The 13,719-nt window shown below is 45.7% G+C and overlaps 2 protein-coding genes across 5 annotated transcripts in view; one reads left to right on the top strand and one right to left on the bottom strand.

The window, feature by feature from the left end:
- LYRM2 (LYR motif containing 2) overlaps positions 1-1,936 on the top strand; it is a 3,636-nt gene extending 1,700 nt beyond the window's left edge. Inside the window, exons 3-4 of the mRNA XM_009649021.2 lie at positions 6-138; positions 1,072-1,936. Coding sequence (XP_009647316.1) covers positions 6-138; positions 1,072-1,152 — 214 coding nt within the window. The 3' untranslated portion in view covers positions 1,153-1,936. The remainder of the gene's footprint in view (positions 1-5; positions 139-1,071) is intronic.
- Positions 1,937-5,186: 3,250 nt separating this feature from the next.
- Positions 5,187-13,719, bottom strand: part of ANKRD6 (ankyrin repeat domain 6) — a 36,354-nt gene continuing 27,821 nt past the window's right edge. For 2 of the 4 annotated variants that reach the window (XM_009649039.2, XM_009649041.2), the window contains 7 exons: positions 13,566-13,670; positions 13,176-13,313; positions 12,664-12,840; positions 10,470-10,622; positions 9,792-9,905; positions 7,930-8,041; positions 5,187-6,467 (listed from right to left, as the gene is read on the bottom strand). In XM_009649039.2, the coding sequence (XP_009647334.1) occupies positions 5,896-6,467; positions 7,930-8,041; positions 9,792-9,905; positions 10,470-10,622; positions 12,664-12,840; positions 13,176-13,313; positions 13,566-13,670 (1,371 nt within the window). In that variant the 3' untranslated portion in view covers positions 5,187-5,895. Of the gene's footprint in view, positions 6,476-7,922; positions 8,042-9,791; positions 9,906-10,469; positions 10,623-12,663; positions 12,841-13,175; positions 13,314-13,565; positions 13,671-13,719 lie in introns of all 4 variants that reach the window. The other 2 variants (XM_009649038.2, XM_009649040.2) reach the window with 2 other exon arrangements.

The following is a 13,719-nucleotide window of genomic DNA, read 5'->3' as shown; positions in this document are numbered from 1 at the left end:
CTGAGGCGGCAGCAGGTGCTTCAGTTGTACAGGCAGATCCTGCGGGCTCTTCGCGACGGCCCCGCCGACGCCGATCGCCGCTACTTAAAGGACTGGGCCAGGGAGGAATTCAGAAGAAATAAAGACGCGACGGAAGAGGTGAGAATCGGGAGCCCGCAACCCTGCCCGCCGGCCCACGGGAGCCATCAGCACGCCGTCCTGCACCTTCTCACATGGGTTTGGTTTGTAGGTGTTGCCTCCAGGCTGGTGAGAAGGCGCCTCTTACTGTTTTCTCTTAAGGCGCGTTTATGTGAAGAAATAATTTGGCATTTCTCAGTGCTATCCCCCTTGCTGGCGGCAGGAACGCTTCTCTCATTTCCAGATAATAATCTGGAATTAAACAGCTAAAAAACAAACAAGTGCGGCTTACTCAAACCGCGAATCAGAAAAATTGTGTTGAATAATACAGTAGCTAACATAAACTTATTAACGGTCTATAGCTTCTTTTTTTTTTCATCTTTAATTTCAACCATATTCAAGCTGGACACAGTCAAATGGGATGGTCGTGGATGTGAAGCGTGTATGAGATGCAGAGGCCTTCACGTCTCTTGTATCTCTCTGTCCTCGGCTTTCTAATTCGTTCCGTTTTCTAGCCGGCGCTGAAGGAATTGGTGGCTGGGTTACGCAGACAGAGCGTTACGGTACTTGGATAAAAATAATGTTGAGAGAAGCACCCGCGTGCTCTGTAAAATGCCCGTCCTCCTAATGCCCGTGCGCAGCTGCCACCACATACTTGCAAGGGTGGGAGATGCAGAGGCGTAAGGAAAACAGCATTCAAGAGGTTGAATCCAGTTCAAACCTGAGTTTTAAAGCAAAGCCATAACCAGCCCCCAAACATATCATTAAGGAATGGGAGAAAATAAATTTTTCTTCACCTGTTTTTTAACCATCTCAGTGACTTGTTTCACACAAAGGAATAGATCACAGCAGGGCTGGTAGGAATCGTGTGTGTTTTGATGTGTTAAAATGTGCGTGCTTGTGTAAAACCTGTGCTATGTACAGACACGCAGTTGTTTCCTTTTTGGTTTACAGGATGCCATCAGGATGATGATTACCCAAGGCAACATGCAACTTCGGGAACTTCAAAAAACACTGAAGCTGGCAAAATCCTGATCTTAATTTTGATGCTAGCCGGACTTTTCACCTGCTGCAAACAAGCACAGTATTTTTTCCCGAACGTGGTTATAGCAGCAGCCTTTGCTGGCACCCTGGTAATGTCTGAAGGTGGAATCTGCCACAGTGGGGTTTTGGGGGTTTTTTTGCCTTTCCCCTTCCCCTTCTCGGTTTGGTTACCCTCCCACGTGGAAATCACTCGGACACAAGGGACTTTAAAGAACTGAATGGATGATGTAGCATGTGCTGTGGGAAAAGCAGGAAGCACCAAAAATTACACCACCAGTGTTGTGCCTGGGAAATGGAAAATAAATACAAGCCGGGTTATTATTTTGTCTGTTTTCTGTTGTGAAAACTCCCAAGTGGTAACATTGATAGTGGTGACAGCTCTTCCTGTACTATGCCAAGGATTTTTACCAACACTTGGGATTAAAAAAGCATTTGGGATAAATAAATGGGCCCAAAACAAATAAACATGATAAAACATTAAGAAAATATTTTGTGTCTAGACACTCATTTTCAGTTACAGCTGAATAAAACTTAAAAGGGGAGGTCTTTCCATATGAAAGCGAGAGATTTTAGCCCCAGAAAGAGTTATTACCAAATTAACAGGTACCTTCAAGTTAGTATTTAAAAGTCAATATAAAGTAGGATTACAAAGAGAAGCTACTGCAGTCTGGTTTGCCAAATGTCGTATTACCTGACTTTGAATTGTTAGCCTGCCTCTGCTCTTGCCTCCCTGTGAATTGCAGAGGGATTTGGGGGTTTGGTTGGTGGTTGGTTTTGGTTTTCCATATAAATTACAGACACCAAGGTGAGTCTGGGATTTTCTCAGCAGAAATAGCCAGACAACAGCAGATACACCTGACTGTCCAGCAGCTGGGTGCAGTTCAGGTTGCTGTTTCCAAGCATTAAGGTTGGAAAAAGACCTCCGAGATCGCCAATTCCAACCGAGATGGAGGAACCCTTCGCTCTCCCACTCTGCTCCGACAGCTCAGGTCGGTACGGAGCCGCCTCCCCTTGCCAAGCAGGTCGAGTGAGCCTCGCAGCAAGCCTGGGCAGGAGGGAAGGGACAGGGCCACGTTCCCCCTCCAGGCTAGAAAGGAAGAAAGACCCTGCTTGGGTGCAGGAAGCGTGCTTCTTGCTGGGGGCGGGGGGCAAACATAGGGGCTTCAAAGCTACACACTTCAGCAAAGCTGCTTTGCAAAAAAAGCTGCTGCTTAACAAGAAAGAATGCTGGGGTGGGTTGGATTTTTTTTTTTTTCCCCCTCCTAATTCTTTTTCTGAAAGTCCCTGTAAGATCCTGTCCTATGCTGTTTATTTAGCTTTGCAGTAAAGGCTGTGGCTCAGGCAACCAGTGAGGCTTGCTGAAGAGTTCAGGCTTGTATAGACGGAAGCCCCTGAGCTTCTCATCAGTCAGTGAGTCATATGCCCATCTAAATATTTTGTTAGAAATCCAAATTTTGTTGACAGTTTCTGGTAGAACACGCTACAGAACATTAGCGTGTCAGGGATTGATTTTTTTTCCCATGTGACCAGAAAATGCTGTTTAAAAAGGAATTTTGACTAAACAAAGCTGTAATCAATGCCTGCTTGTTCTCACACGTAGCCTTCCCTTCCCCATCAGCCAGTGGTTTGATTTCTGCTCCTTAATGAGGAGACTTTCCCCCCGCCTCCTCATTGCAGCACGTTCCCTTCGGAACCCCGAGTCTGCATGACTCCTGTGACCCCAGTTTGTACGTTTCTAGGCTGTGGCCACATCATCTTCCGGCAACGGGCCTCGATCGGCGGTGCCCTGGACGGCCGCTGACCTCCGGAGCGCTGCTGCCCATCACCTCCACGGCTCTCTGGGCTCCTCAGGATAAAATTGCCTGCCAGAAGCCTTCAGGAGTCCACGCATATGCTGCTGGGGTAAGTAAATTTACTGTGCTTCAGAGGAAGGTAGGTAATACCGGTATTTTGTAAAGAAGTCCTTCAACTTGGGTAGTTTTGAAGAGGGAGGGCTACAGATGGGAGTAGAAAGGAATTAGCAGAAAACGCCTCCCTTTATTTTACGGTACGCTTGTTGGCTTCAGAAAAACCTCTAGAATCAATAACTCTGCAGCTAAGTTACTGTCTGAAATGACTGCCCCCTCAGCCACTGGAGCAGTACTTTACAGTAACTACCTCGGTAGTGCAGTTTGTATGGGAAGTCGATTTAGCGAAAGCCAGAGCCTTGCCGTCTCCCTTGCGCTTGTGCAAGCTCGGGAGCGCGTGTGTGCACGCGAACGGCAGTCAGTCCCTGCAGCCTCCCTTGGGACAGGTGGCAGACCCCGTTTCCATGTTTTATAGCCGCAAACACAAACGCTTCGACGTCAGAAGGCCAATTCTCTGCGCCCCTCTCCTGGTTTCGGCTGGGACAGAGTTAATTTTCTCCCTCATAGCTGGCATAGTGCTGTGGTTTGGGTTTAGTACCAGAAGAATGTCGATAACTCACTGGTGGTTTAGTTGTTGCTGGGTAGTGCTTAGATTGGCCAAGGACTTCTCAGCTCTCAGCTCTGCCAGGGGCACAAGAAGCTGGGAGGGGGCACAGCCAGGACAGCTGACCCCAACTGGCCACAGGGCTGTTCCAGACCATATGACATCATGCTCAGTATAAAAACTGGGGGAAGAAGGAGGAAGGGGGGGACGTTGGGAGTAATGGCGTTTGTCTTGCCAAGTAACCATTACGTGTGATGGAGCCCTGCTTTCCTGGGGATGGCTGAACCCTGCCTGCCCATGGGAAGCAGTGAATGAATTCCTTGCTTTGCTTTGCTTGCGTGCGCGTGTCTTTATCTCAACCCACGAGTTTTCTCACTTTTACTCCTCTGATTCTCTCCCCCGTCCCATTGTGGGGAGAGTGAGCGAGCGGCTGCGTGGTGCTGCCAGCCGGGGTTAAACCACGACATCCCCCTTCCGAGTCAAGCGAGGGAATGTTGTCCATTTTCTCTGGCTAGAAAACATGACACCACAGACTTCTGAGCAACACTTACTTACTTTTAATTGCTTGGCAAAACATTGACTTTATCAAGATGATACAAAACTTAAATAGCATGCTTCTGCACTCCTACAGTAGCTTAAACAAACCTGTCAACGTATGAAAGTGTCTATACTAGACTACAGAAGTCTGAGCGATAAAACTAGTATTTCCATAACTGCAGCTATGCTTTTCTTGTCCTGATAGTGCATTAATAGGAACTTTAAAAATATTGTTATATAATACAATTTTCTTTGCTTTATACAGCTCTTAAGAAGATGAAAAGCTTAATTACTAAATTAGTCAATGGTGTCTTTTGTATTGATTTGGGGGTGCCTCAGTATAGAAAAAAAGATCTCTTTCTCCTTGGCATAACAGTATGATCCTGTGTTTGAATTGATTTTGAGCAATTGTTCTGTCATGACCTGTTAAGTAAACTTTTCTAACAAAATCTGAGAGAGCCTTCGCAGAGGCTCTAAGGAGGAGGAAAGCCTGCAGGGGTGCAGATGCAACGAGTTACAGTGCCTCTAGTTCATTTGGAGTCTGCCAGCCTGGACGACGTTGGTCCTTGCAGGTTTTGATTTCATAACAAAACACATACAGAAAAAACTTTAAAATGTTGTTGAGTTCTATTTTGTGGGACTGTTGATGAAAGAAGTCCTACAGCTTGCAGACTCACCGGGGCCCGGCCTCTCTTTTTAGAGATGCAAGGGGGAAAAGAGAGAGAGAAATCATTCGGAGGAACAAAGGAAGACAGTCTGGACAAAGGTGTCTGGGAGAGAATCCTGACTCTGCAAAAAAAGAAACATTTGAATACAGGGAACCAAGCTTTTCCTTCTTTATCTAAAGGATAATTGAAGGAAGAGAGATTTATATAAAAATTATACCTAACAAGTAGAGCATGGTTATGGTTAAATATTTGCCATCCATGCCCTAAACAAAACTTCTTGGTCAGATTACTCAAGTGTGGCCCCACCAACTGTGTAACCACAAGGAACTTTGCAACCAGGACACCATTTAAAAAAAAAAAAAAAAAGACAAATCTAATTTAGCATTTATTTGTTTTAATAATGTAAAACCAAAAGAAAAGCAATGTGGCCACCGCAGCCTCTGTACCTAACGGGATGCCTCACCTCAGCATCTCACTCGGTGGGAGCCTGGCCTCTCCCAGCTGGAAGCCTGTGTCTGTCACCTACGTGGGCTTGTAATTTGGGTTGGTTCTGTAGCCTCTCTCCACTGACTAGAGGGAGGCCGTGGGGAGCATCTAAAATAGTATCAGTAGCCCTTCTTCACCGCTAAGGAATTTCTGTCAAAAGCTCTCAAACGTCCTCAATTTATTTCAGTATTGGCACCACCGTGCGTTTGCACGTAGCATACAGTGGAAGCCTCTAGTCACACACGACCTCTGTGGAAGGAAGGAAATTCCCTTTTCAGAAAGCAGGTTTGGTTTCTAATGCAGTTGGTTTTCAAGCAGCACCTGGAAATTGAGAGTGCAATATTTAACGGATGGACTCTTGGAAGTAACAAAGAAAGGATCTAATCTGCAGCATCTCATTGTCATCAGTACAGTCTGCATATGAATGCTCCTTGGTTCTGGAGTTTCCAAAGTTATTTCTACTCCGGAAAAAAGAGCTTTCTGTTTGGATGTAACAGGCACTACAAAGACATGTATCTATCAATATTCCAGATTCCCATACAGCAGGTTCTGAAAGGAATCCCGTTGCTTGTCTTTACCTGCTTGGTAAACGCTAGCTCTCTTTCTGCACCTTAGTCCTTAATTTGCTGAGCTCCTCTTCTAAGCTTTTAATATGCTCCTTGAGCGCAGCTTTGTCTTGCTGCGCTTTCTGATTAGCTTGGCACCGGGCTTCTTCTATCTTTCGTTCATACCACTTCTCCATCTGTGTGGAAACGGCCTCGAAGAAGTACTGTGTTATCTCCAGGGCCTGGGAGGTGCCTCTGAGCGGAGGGGCAGGCGGCTGTCCCGCCGGCAGGGCAGGGGGCTGCTGCTCCTGGCTCTGATGTGCCCCAGCATGGTGCAGGGCTTTGTGCCTCGACTGCCCGCTTTTGCTGGACTTCTTTGTCTGAGTTCCTTTGTCAGCGAAGTAGCCGCTCTGGGGTTCAGTCTTTGCAGGTTCTGTCAAGGGCTGCAAAGCAGCTTGAACCTTAACGTGTCTTAATTTGGAGCCCAAAAGCTCGGAGGAGGGCAGCTCCTGCTGGAACCTGTGGAACGTGCTGGCACTAACAGCTCTGTCCTTTGGCCTGACGTCTGGAGCAGGGGCAGAAGAAACTGGTCCGCCAATGATTAACTGTTGCTCTGTACCTACAGAATAAAATATGCACATATATATATATATATATATTTAGAAAAGCTCTGGGCATTTATTTTAGCATTCAGAAATCCTCATTGTTCGGTGAATGATGCGGTTTCCCATGTACCATGCTGTATGTACACTCTAGAGGCTTGTATCAGTTCATCGCATCTTCACCGCTGGGTGATGTAATAGCCATGAAAAGAGAAAAGCTGGCTCAGGCGGAGAGGCACTGCACTGCGACTGCGGGACTACAGGCTGACAGCAATGGAAGGACTTCACCAGAAGGATGTATAGCAAAGATCAGGCTAGATTCCCAAAGCAGTTTAATGTCTGCTGATGTTTACGAACCCCCTGCTTCTACAAAACTTGAAGCCCTACTAATTTTGTGAAGTTAATGCATTTTGATGCTCCTGAACAGTAGCTCACGCTCACGCTGCCACAAGATCTCCTGTGTGGTCTCCTGCCTTTCTAATCTGGGATATCTGTGTATGTGCCTGTTCTCTTTGCATGGTGTTTTGAGGGTCATATACAATGCATTTTACAGAAGCCCAGGGCTTTGATAGCGCTCTGCTAGGCTGTGGAGACCTGGGCGTTCTGCCTGTTCCCTTTGTCCTCAAAAGCTTGCCTGGCCAAGCACAGAGAGGTGGCTTGAACCAAGGTCTTGCGTATCTTTGGGTGGCCATGATCCCTGAATGGGCTTGAATGTTCTCAGCTATTTTTGTTCTTGTCAAATGAACTAATAATTAAACAGACTTTGGTTCAAGGAAAGAGGAAAAAGTGAGAGGTTTATTCTAGATCCTTGTAGTTTGAGTATTAACAAGGGAAACGAGTATTTTAGGTTCATATCCTTGCACCTTGCCATTATAGGTTTCGTACCTCTGAAAAGCACTAAATGCAGTGTGCTTTCTTAAGTAGACTTTGGATAATCTGCATGCCTTCCTGACAGATAATGGGGTGGGAGTAATTCTGACTGGGAAGTGGAGCAATTTCAGAAAACAGAGTTATTCAGAGCATCAAAGGGCTTGGCTTCAAAGCCACAGTGACATGGAAGTATCAGGAAGAGCCACTGGAATTCCACCCAGCCGTGTCTTAAAATATTCCCAGTGACTGCCTTGAAGTGTATTCTAATCCCAAGACATTAGGCATATGGATGGGGGAGAGCACACAGCCAGAATTAGTATCTGTGGTATTAATACAAGTATCCCTCAGTGCGTTTGAACACATATGACTTCTGAGTACCCGACAGGGTTATACCTGGTGTGCCATCCGGTTGAACGCAGAAATGTTGCCCAAAGCTCTGTTCTGGCATCTGGACTCTGCTCCTTCCCCCATCTTCTGAGAGGCTATTTGGAAGTGTGATGTAGGAATGCTGGTGGGAGCCCTCTGACTGCAGCATGGGCTGGCTGGCTTTACAGTCCTTGGCACTGTGGGGGTTGTTCTCAGTATCCAGGGTCTCGGTGAGAGACTCACAGGTGGACAAAGTTGATTTTGGTCTTGATGACCTGGAATCTCCAGAAAGCTTGAGCTCCAGATTCTGAATCTTCAGTGTGCACCAAGTCTTCAGCTCATCCACCAAGGAAATCTGTGAGAAAGAGACTGTAAATTAGATGATCCTATGATTAGATCCTGTGGTTCCTGGGCTGCTGAGGATGTGTGGTAGGGACAAAGAACCAAATCCGGTAGCTGCGGGCTTAAACTCCCTGTACAGGTGTGCATGCTGCCGCTGGGAATGGCTAAAGGACTGCAAATCAGAAAATATGAAGAACTGTGCATTAGCTAATGAAAGGCACCCTCTTCAGTCCAAGCTACCACCTCTTAGATTTGGATGTGCTACTTCAAAAGCAGTTCTAAGTCCTCTGATCAAGGTTGACTTGTTTAATCATGCAGTCAATAGTACTTGCTAAGTGCAAGGAACATCCTGTATGGCCAAAGCTGCCATTTTTTAAGAGTGAAATTCACATTAGACACTTCTGAGGCACAGCTTTATACCATTACCAACCTCTGCTCCTCTGTTCATCGGGTGATAAAGTTGAGTCCAACACTAAATGGTAAATTACTAACAGCTTTCAAATTACGGAGGTGCTTAGTAAGTGTCAGCTGCAGAGGCATTTGCCATTTAAAATAGGAGCTCTTTTACCCTCTTGTTCATATGACATCATGAATTTAGGTCAGGCCCTCCTACTCTGATGGGCATTTAGTCCATGCATTTAGTAAAGCCCAACTAAGTTTTTCCAATAGTTTGCATTGGACTCAACAGAACAGGAACAGCTGATATCGCTTAATGGTAACTTCAGTTCACCCACTGTATCATTCCAGTACCTCACTTCTTAAATGGAGATTACAGGGAGATGGAACACAAGCCCAGATATTCAGAAGCCAATATAATACTCATGTCTCTTCTTATGAAATAAAAAGTAAAGCTGCCTTAGTTTGATAAATACTTTTCTTTGGGGAAAAGTGTTTTGTGGGTGTTAGACCAAAGTAGTTTATGCTGGGCTTATCATAGCTGCCCATCTTTTAACACGGATTTGGAGTGGTCTTGCAAAAAAAGTCATGACATTTTACTAGCACAACGGGTATTTCTCAATTCTCAGAAGAATACCAATAATGAGAAAATTAACTGTGTTTTAAATATCCCTGTGTGAGTGGAGAAACACAAATTTCTTAGCATGTTTTAATGGTGAGTTTTTGCAGAAGCTAGAGCTGGATCTCAAAGGGAACAGTCAACTCTTGTCATGCTGATTAAACAAGCACACAAAAAGAACTTGCCTATTGGCAATAATACCCAGCTCGGAGATGGTGCGCTGTTGCCAGAGTCAGAGGGGAGAACTGCAGCCTTTTAATACATTGGCGGGGGGGGGGGAAACATCAGACAGAGAAGAAGAGGGAGATTCCCAGGGCACACAACCAAATGGATGAAAAGTGAAAGGAACAACATAGATCTTAGCCTTTGTTCCTATTTGCAGATGTTCCTGCAGACATCCTTTAATGAAGCAAAAGCTGAAAGCACAACTGTTAAAAATTGAGCGGTAGGAATTTTTGCAAAGCAGTATCTTAGAAAAAAATATATTTTATTGTAGATTCCCCACTGCAGACTCACCAAATTAAATTATGAGAGCAGGACTGGACTTCATATTCCCCATTTCTAATGCAAAAGCTTTATAAATTTGGTTTAGAGATTAAGGTGGCAAGGTAGGAATAATTTGGTCTTCAAAGCTCTTTGGCCTGTTTCAACAGCTGAGATAAATCTCCAATATTCTCTCTGCCTGCTGGAACAAAACTCTTGAGCTGATCCATCTGAGCTAACAGGGAGTAGCTGTTTCAAGCCCTACCTGCCGTTTCTCCCCTTCATTTTTTTCCAGCTCAGTGTGCTGTTGCAGGCGGTGAAGGCACTCTGTTCTCTCTGCAGACAGCCGCTCAGCCATAAGCTTGTCTAAAACACGGAGCTGTGGGAAAAAAACACAATTTAGCTGAGATGATCATGTTAAAAACCAAACAAAACTCCCCTAAGTCAAGGTACAGTCTGTCTTTCAGTCTTCGTTTCTAGGAATGCTGCCAACTACAATTAGATGTAGCTTGCAAAAAGGTTCAATCACAAAATTGTTGATGAGTAACCATTACATTAAAAATAAAAAATATCATAGAGGATCTTGAATCTCAGCACAAACAGAATTCGTTAAGGGGGGATTTTTACAATTATGAACCAACCAGCTGTCAGACAGCCTCTGTCTTTTAAGTTCCCCTCTTAGGGCCTCAAGCAGTTTAGGTTTATTGTCTAAAGAAGCATCAGAAGCCACTTAACACATTAAGTGAGTTTTCTCAAGACCCTAATGTGCAACATTAGATCCCTGTGGAATGTCGCAGTTCCCTAGTCTTGAGTATTAGCTTTCAGGTTCATTTTTACACCACAAGCAGCAATAAATGCATTGTGACAATGAAAATATTCATTAAGCTTAGGATATGTTTCCAGTAGTCATGGGGGCAAGCAGACCTCCAGGTCATATTCTTACCTGATGTTGAGTTTTGCTTTCCATCTGGCCCAGCTTAACATTCATCTTATCTTGTACTGTCCCAAACTCAGCTTTTATCTCTTCCACTGTTGCCTCCAGCTGATTCTCCAGTTTGTTTATCAGGGGCTCACAACGGCATCCATTTATCGGTGCCTGAAAGGAGTAATGCATTTACTTGCTACATCCCGCTGTGCTCTTAGTGCACACGGAGCATTATCACAGCCTCCCTGAGTCAGTCTTGTGCTCTTCTGTACCATGTACTGTATCTCACCCTCCTGATAACATCTTACAGTAGCTCAGCCAACAGGCTATTAGTTGGAAGAGCACAGACTAGAAAAGGATTGAGCTGATTTATATGGACACATCCTAACACACAGCGGGGTTGATTTCGCTGGGGCTACCAGCGGCAATGAGCTGAGATCGCGTATGCCGTGGTACTGTGTGAGGGGATACCACATTACAGGCTGTGCTGTAATCCTGAATTGTACAAAAAAAAAAAAAAAAAAAAAAAATATCTGAGTTTGTGGATGTGTGTGGTTTTGTGTGCACTTCTTTTAACCTAATGCCAGTAACTTCTGGTTTTGGTTTTTTTTGTACTGTATGGTCAGGTCTCACTGCCCCTGTCCAACATTCAACTGACCCTTACCTGCCCTGCACACCACTGCCTTCCTTTGACCTGCATGACACTGTCCCAAGGCTCCTCTGCAACAGGAGCCACACTGACCACATTTAAATCTCCCAGGGAGATGGTCACAAAAGGCTCCCTTAAGCTAATCCTCATCGGCTTCCTCTGCAGTCTGCAAGCAGGAATTGGCCTCTTCAGGGGGGGTGAGTCAGGAGCCCAAAGTGGCTGCTCTGAATCTGTCTGCAGAGGAGCCTCCCTCTCTCCTCTGCCCCCTGCAGCACTCTTTCAGAAACTGGGGGTTATTTCCTCAGCAGGGGAAGGCGGGTGGTTTGCTGAGCACTGAAGAAAGCTTCAGAAATACATATACTTAAGAAATTCTGTTTGCTATTCAGGGCCTGAGGGCATCAATGAAGACAGACAAGCAAAAAAGAAGGGGAGAGAGGAGAGTCAGGTATTTCAGGAAATACTATAAGGGAGTCCAGCTCTATTAAGCTAATCTTCGTGAATACATTGGATTTGTATACAAATCCTATCTGCTCTCTGCACCTTTCTTCCTGCTCCCCCAGCCCTTCCTACTGGCCCATCCTCCTACCATCAGATCCTTGGGGCAGGGAGATACTCCTCTTAGCGTATGAAAGGTCATCCCTCCTTCCTGATGTCTGCTGTCAGGATAATCCCATAGTGCCCCTGCCTGGAAATTTCCCAAGTGTTACACAGCAAGATATTGGAAAATATGGCCAGGAAAACCTTGGAAGTCTGACTTGAGTGATCTTCAGAATCTGCTGAATTTCTTAACTACAGGAAGGGACCGAGGAGAGCTGGTGTGTGGGTGTGAGAAGCTAGGGAAATGAAAGGAGTGACCTGCCAGAGGTACAGGAGGGCAATATTAAGAAAATAACAATATGGACGCTACAAGGTCTACAGGGTAGTTTGCTGATTGTTTTCATGCTATTTTTTTATAAATGTGTACTGATAAATACTTGCATAATAGAATGAGTAAAATACCAGTCTCTAACTGGGAATAAATGCACTTGAGCTGGTAACTCCAGGTTTATTTGTGAACCAATTTCTATACAGCTCCTGCTTCCACTGATCCTAGAATCCCCAAAGTCCTGTTACGATAAACAGAAAGAACTAAAACAAAATGTATCAAGGGTACTCAAGTTCTTGGTTTAGGCAGTAAGCTTCAGTGCTCACACACTCCTCTCATTTATTTTCCTTGGAAAAGCTCTTTGCGTTTCCTGTTGGAAATCTTGATATTTCAAAGTGTATCATAAAAGTTCCAGTGTCATTGCCAGTCACTGTTCACACCTGATCTCCAGAAAGGAAATACTGTGTAGATCGAAACTAGTTAAGTATGTCATCTTTCACATGTACAAACCCAGCTTTTGTTTACCAGACTTCAGGCCAAAATGCAGCTGAAGCCCCAGACAAGGAAAACAAATCCACAGTCATGATTTCGTACCCTTGAGAGCGCAGTTGAGTGCACTTTCTCCCTGTTAGCTAACTGTGCCCCAGCTGCCAGTGCTGCTCCCCATGTCCCCTCCACGAGGGCAGGGGCTGGCTCACCTGCATCACCTTCCCATCCTTTCCTCGGTAGAGCGTGTACAGCTGGTAGGCTCGGACCTCGTGGGGAGGGGGTGGCGAGGAGCAGTGATGTTTACTTCTGCGCTTAGGCACGCTTTGCTGGGGCCGAGGGAGCGTCTGCTGATCAGCTGGGGAGATGGGGTCCGAGAGTGCTGAAACCTGCATAAAATACACACAGTGTTTTCCCTATTTAGGAGCTCCCTGGTAAACTATTCCTGGTGGGAACGGGACAAATCCATTGTGACAATTACAGCAAAAACCTGATTAAAACAGCAATCGAGCTGCAGTGGCTGGCCACAGTCCTGGTGTCTGTCAGCACAATAACCAGATTTCTGCACAAATCTGTTTCGTGTGTCCTTCAACAGCAGAACTTCCCCACCAGAAACTGGGTTTGCCTGAAGACTACCTCTGTCCCTCTGACTCACTGACACAACGGAGGGACGCCTGTACTATTGGTCCCCTCTCTCTCTCTCTGCCGTTTTACATCTACTGACCTTTTCCTTTGGCTTTTTCTTTTTGCTTTTCTTCCCTTTGGGATCTGGTGAGGTTGACCGGGGTTCATCCTTCAGGTCGCTCTTCCTCTGCGGTGGCTGGTCACTGCTGGGCGTGTCGTCAGCAGCTGAGACGCTGCCCTGCTTGAAGCAAAGACAGGTCGTTCAGAGAAGTTGCAGAGATGGGTAAAAGGCACCTTTTCTTCAGTTTCCCAGTTTTACACTGCTCTGCACACGTGAGCGGGTAACTCTTTAGCAGCAAAGCACGAACAGACTGCCTCAGACAGCTGCCGTGGTCACGGTCAAGTGATGGTTCCAAATAGATTTAGTCCTGATGGGTTTTATTTACGCTCCCTCCTTGCAGCAGATGTGGCTGGTAATGCCAGGCTGTACCTTGCTCTGTACCACTTCATCCCGTGGTACTGACTGAGCCCGCCTTTCCTCCTTCAGCCTCTCTCTCTTCTTCCTCAGGCTTCTTCCACGGTTAAAGCGCGAGACCTGAAGGCAGACCAATACTGTTACTCAGTGATGCCACATTCTTTCCTAC

The sequence above is a fragment of the Egretta garzetta genome, unplaced genomic scaffold, assembly GCF_000687185.1.
Source record: "Egretta garzetta isolate BGI_Z169 unplaced genomic scaffold, ASM68718v1 scaffold231, whole genome shotgun sequence".
NCBI classification, from domain to species: domain Eukaryota; kingdom Metazoa; phylum Chordata; class Aves; order Pelecaniformes; family Ardeidae; genus Egretta; species Egretta garzetta.
This window is presented reverse-complemented; position numbering and strand designations above follow the sequence as displayed.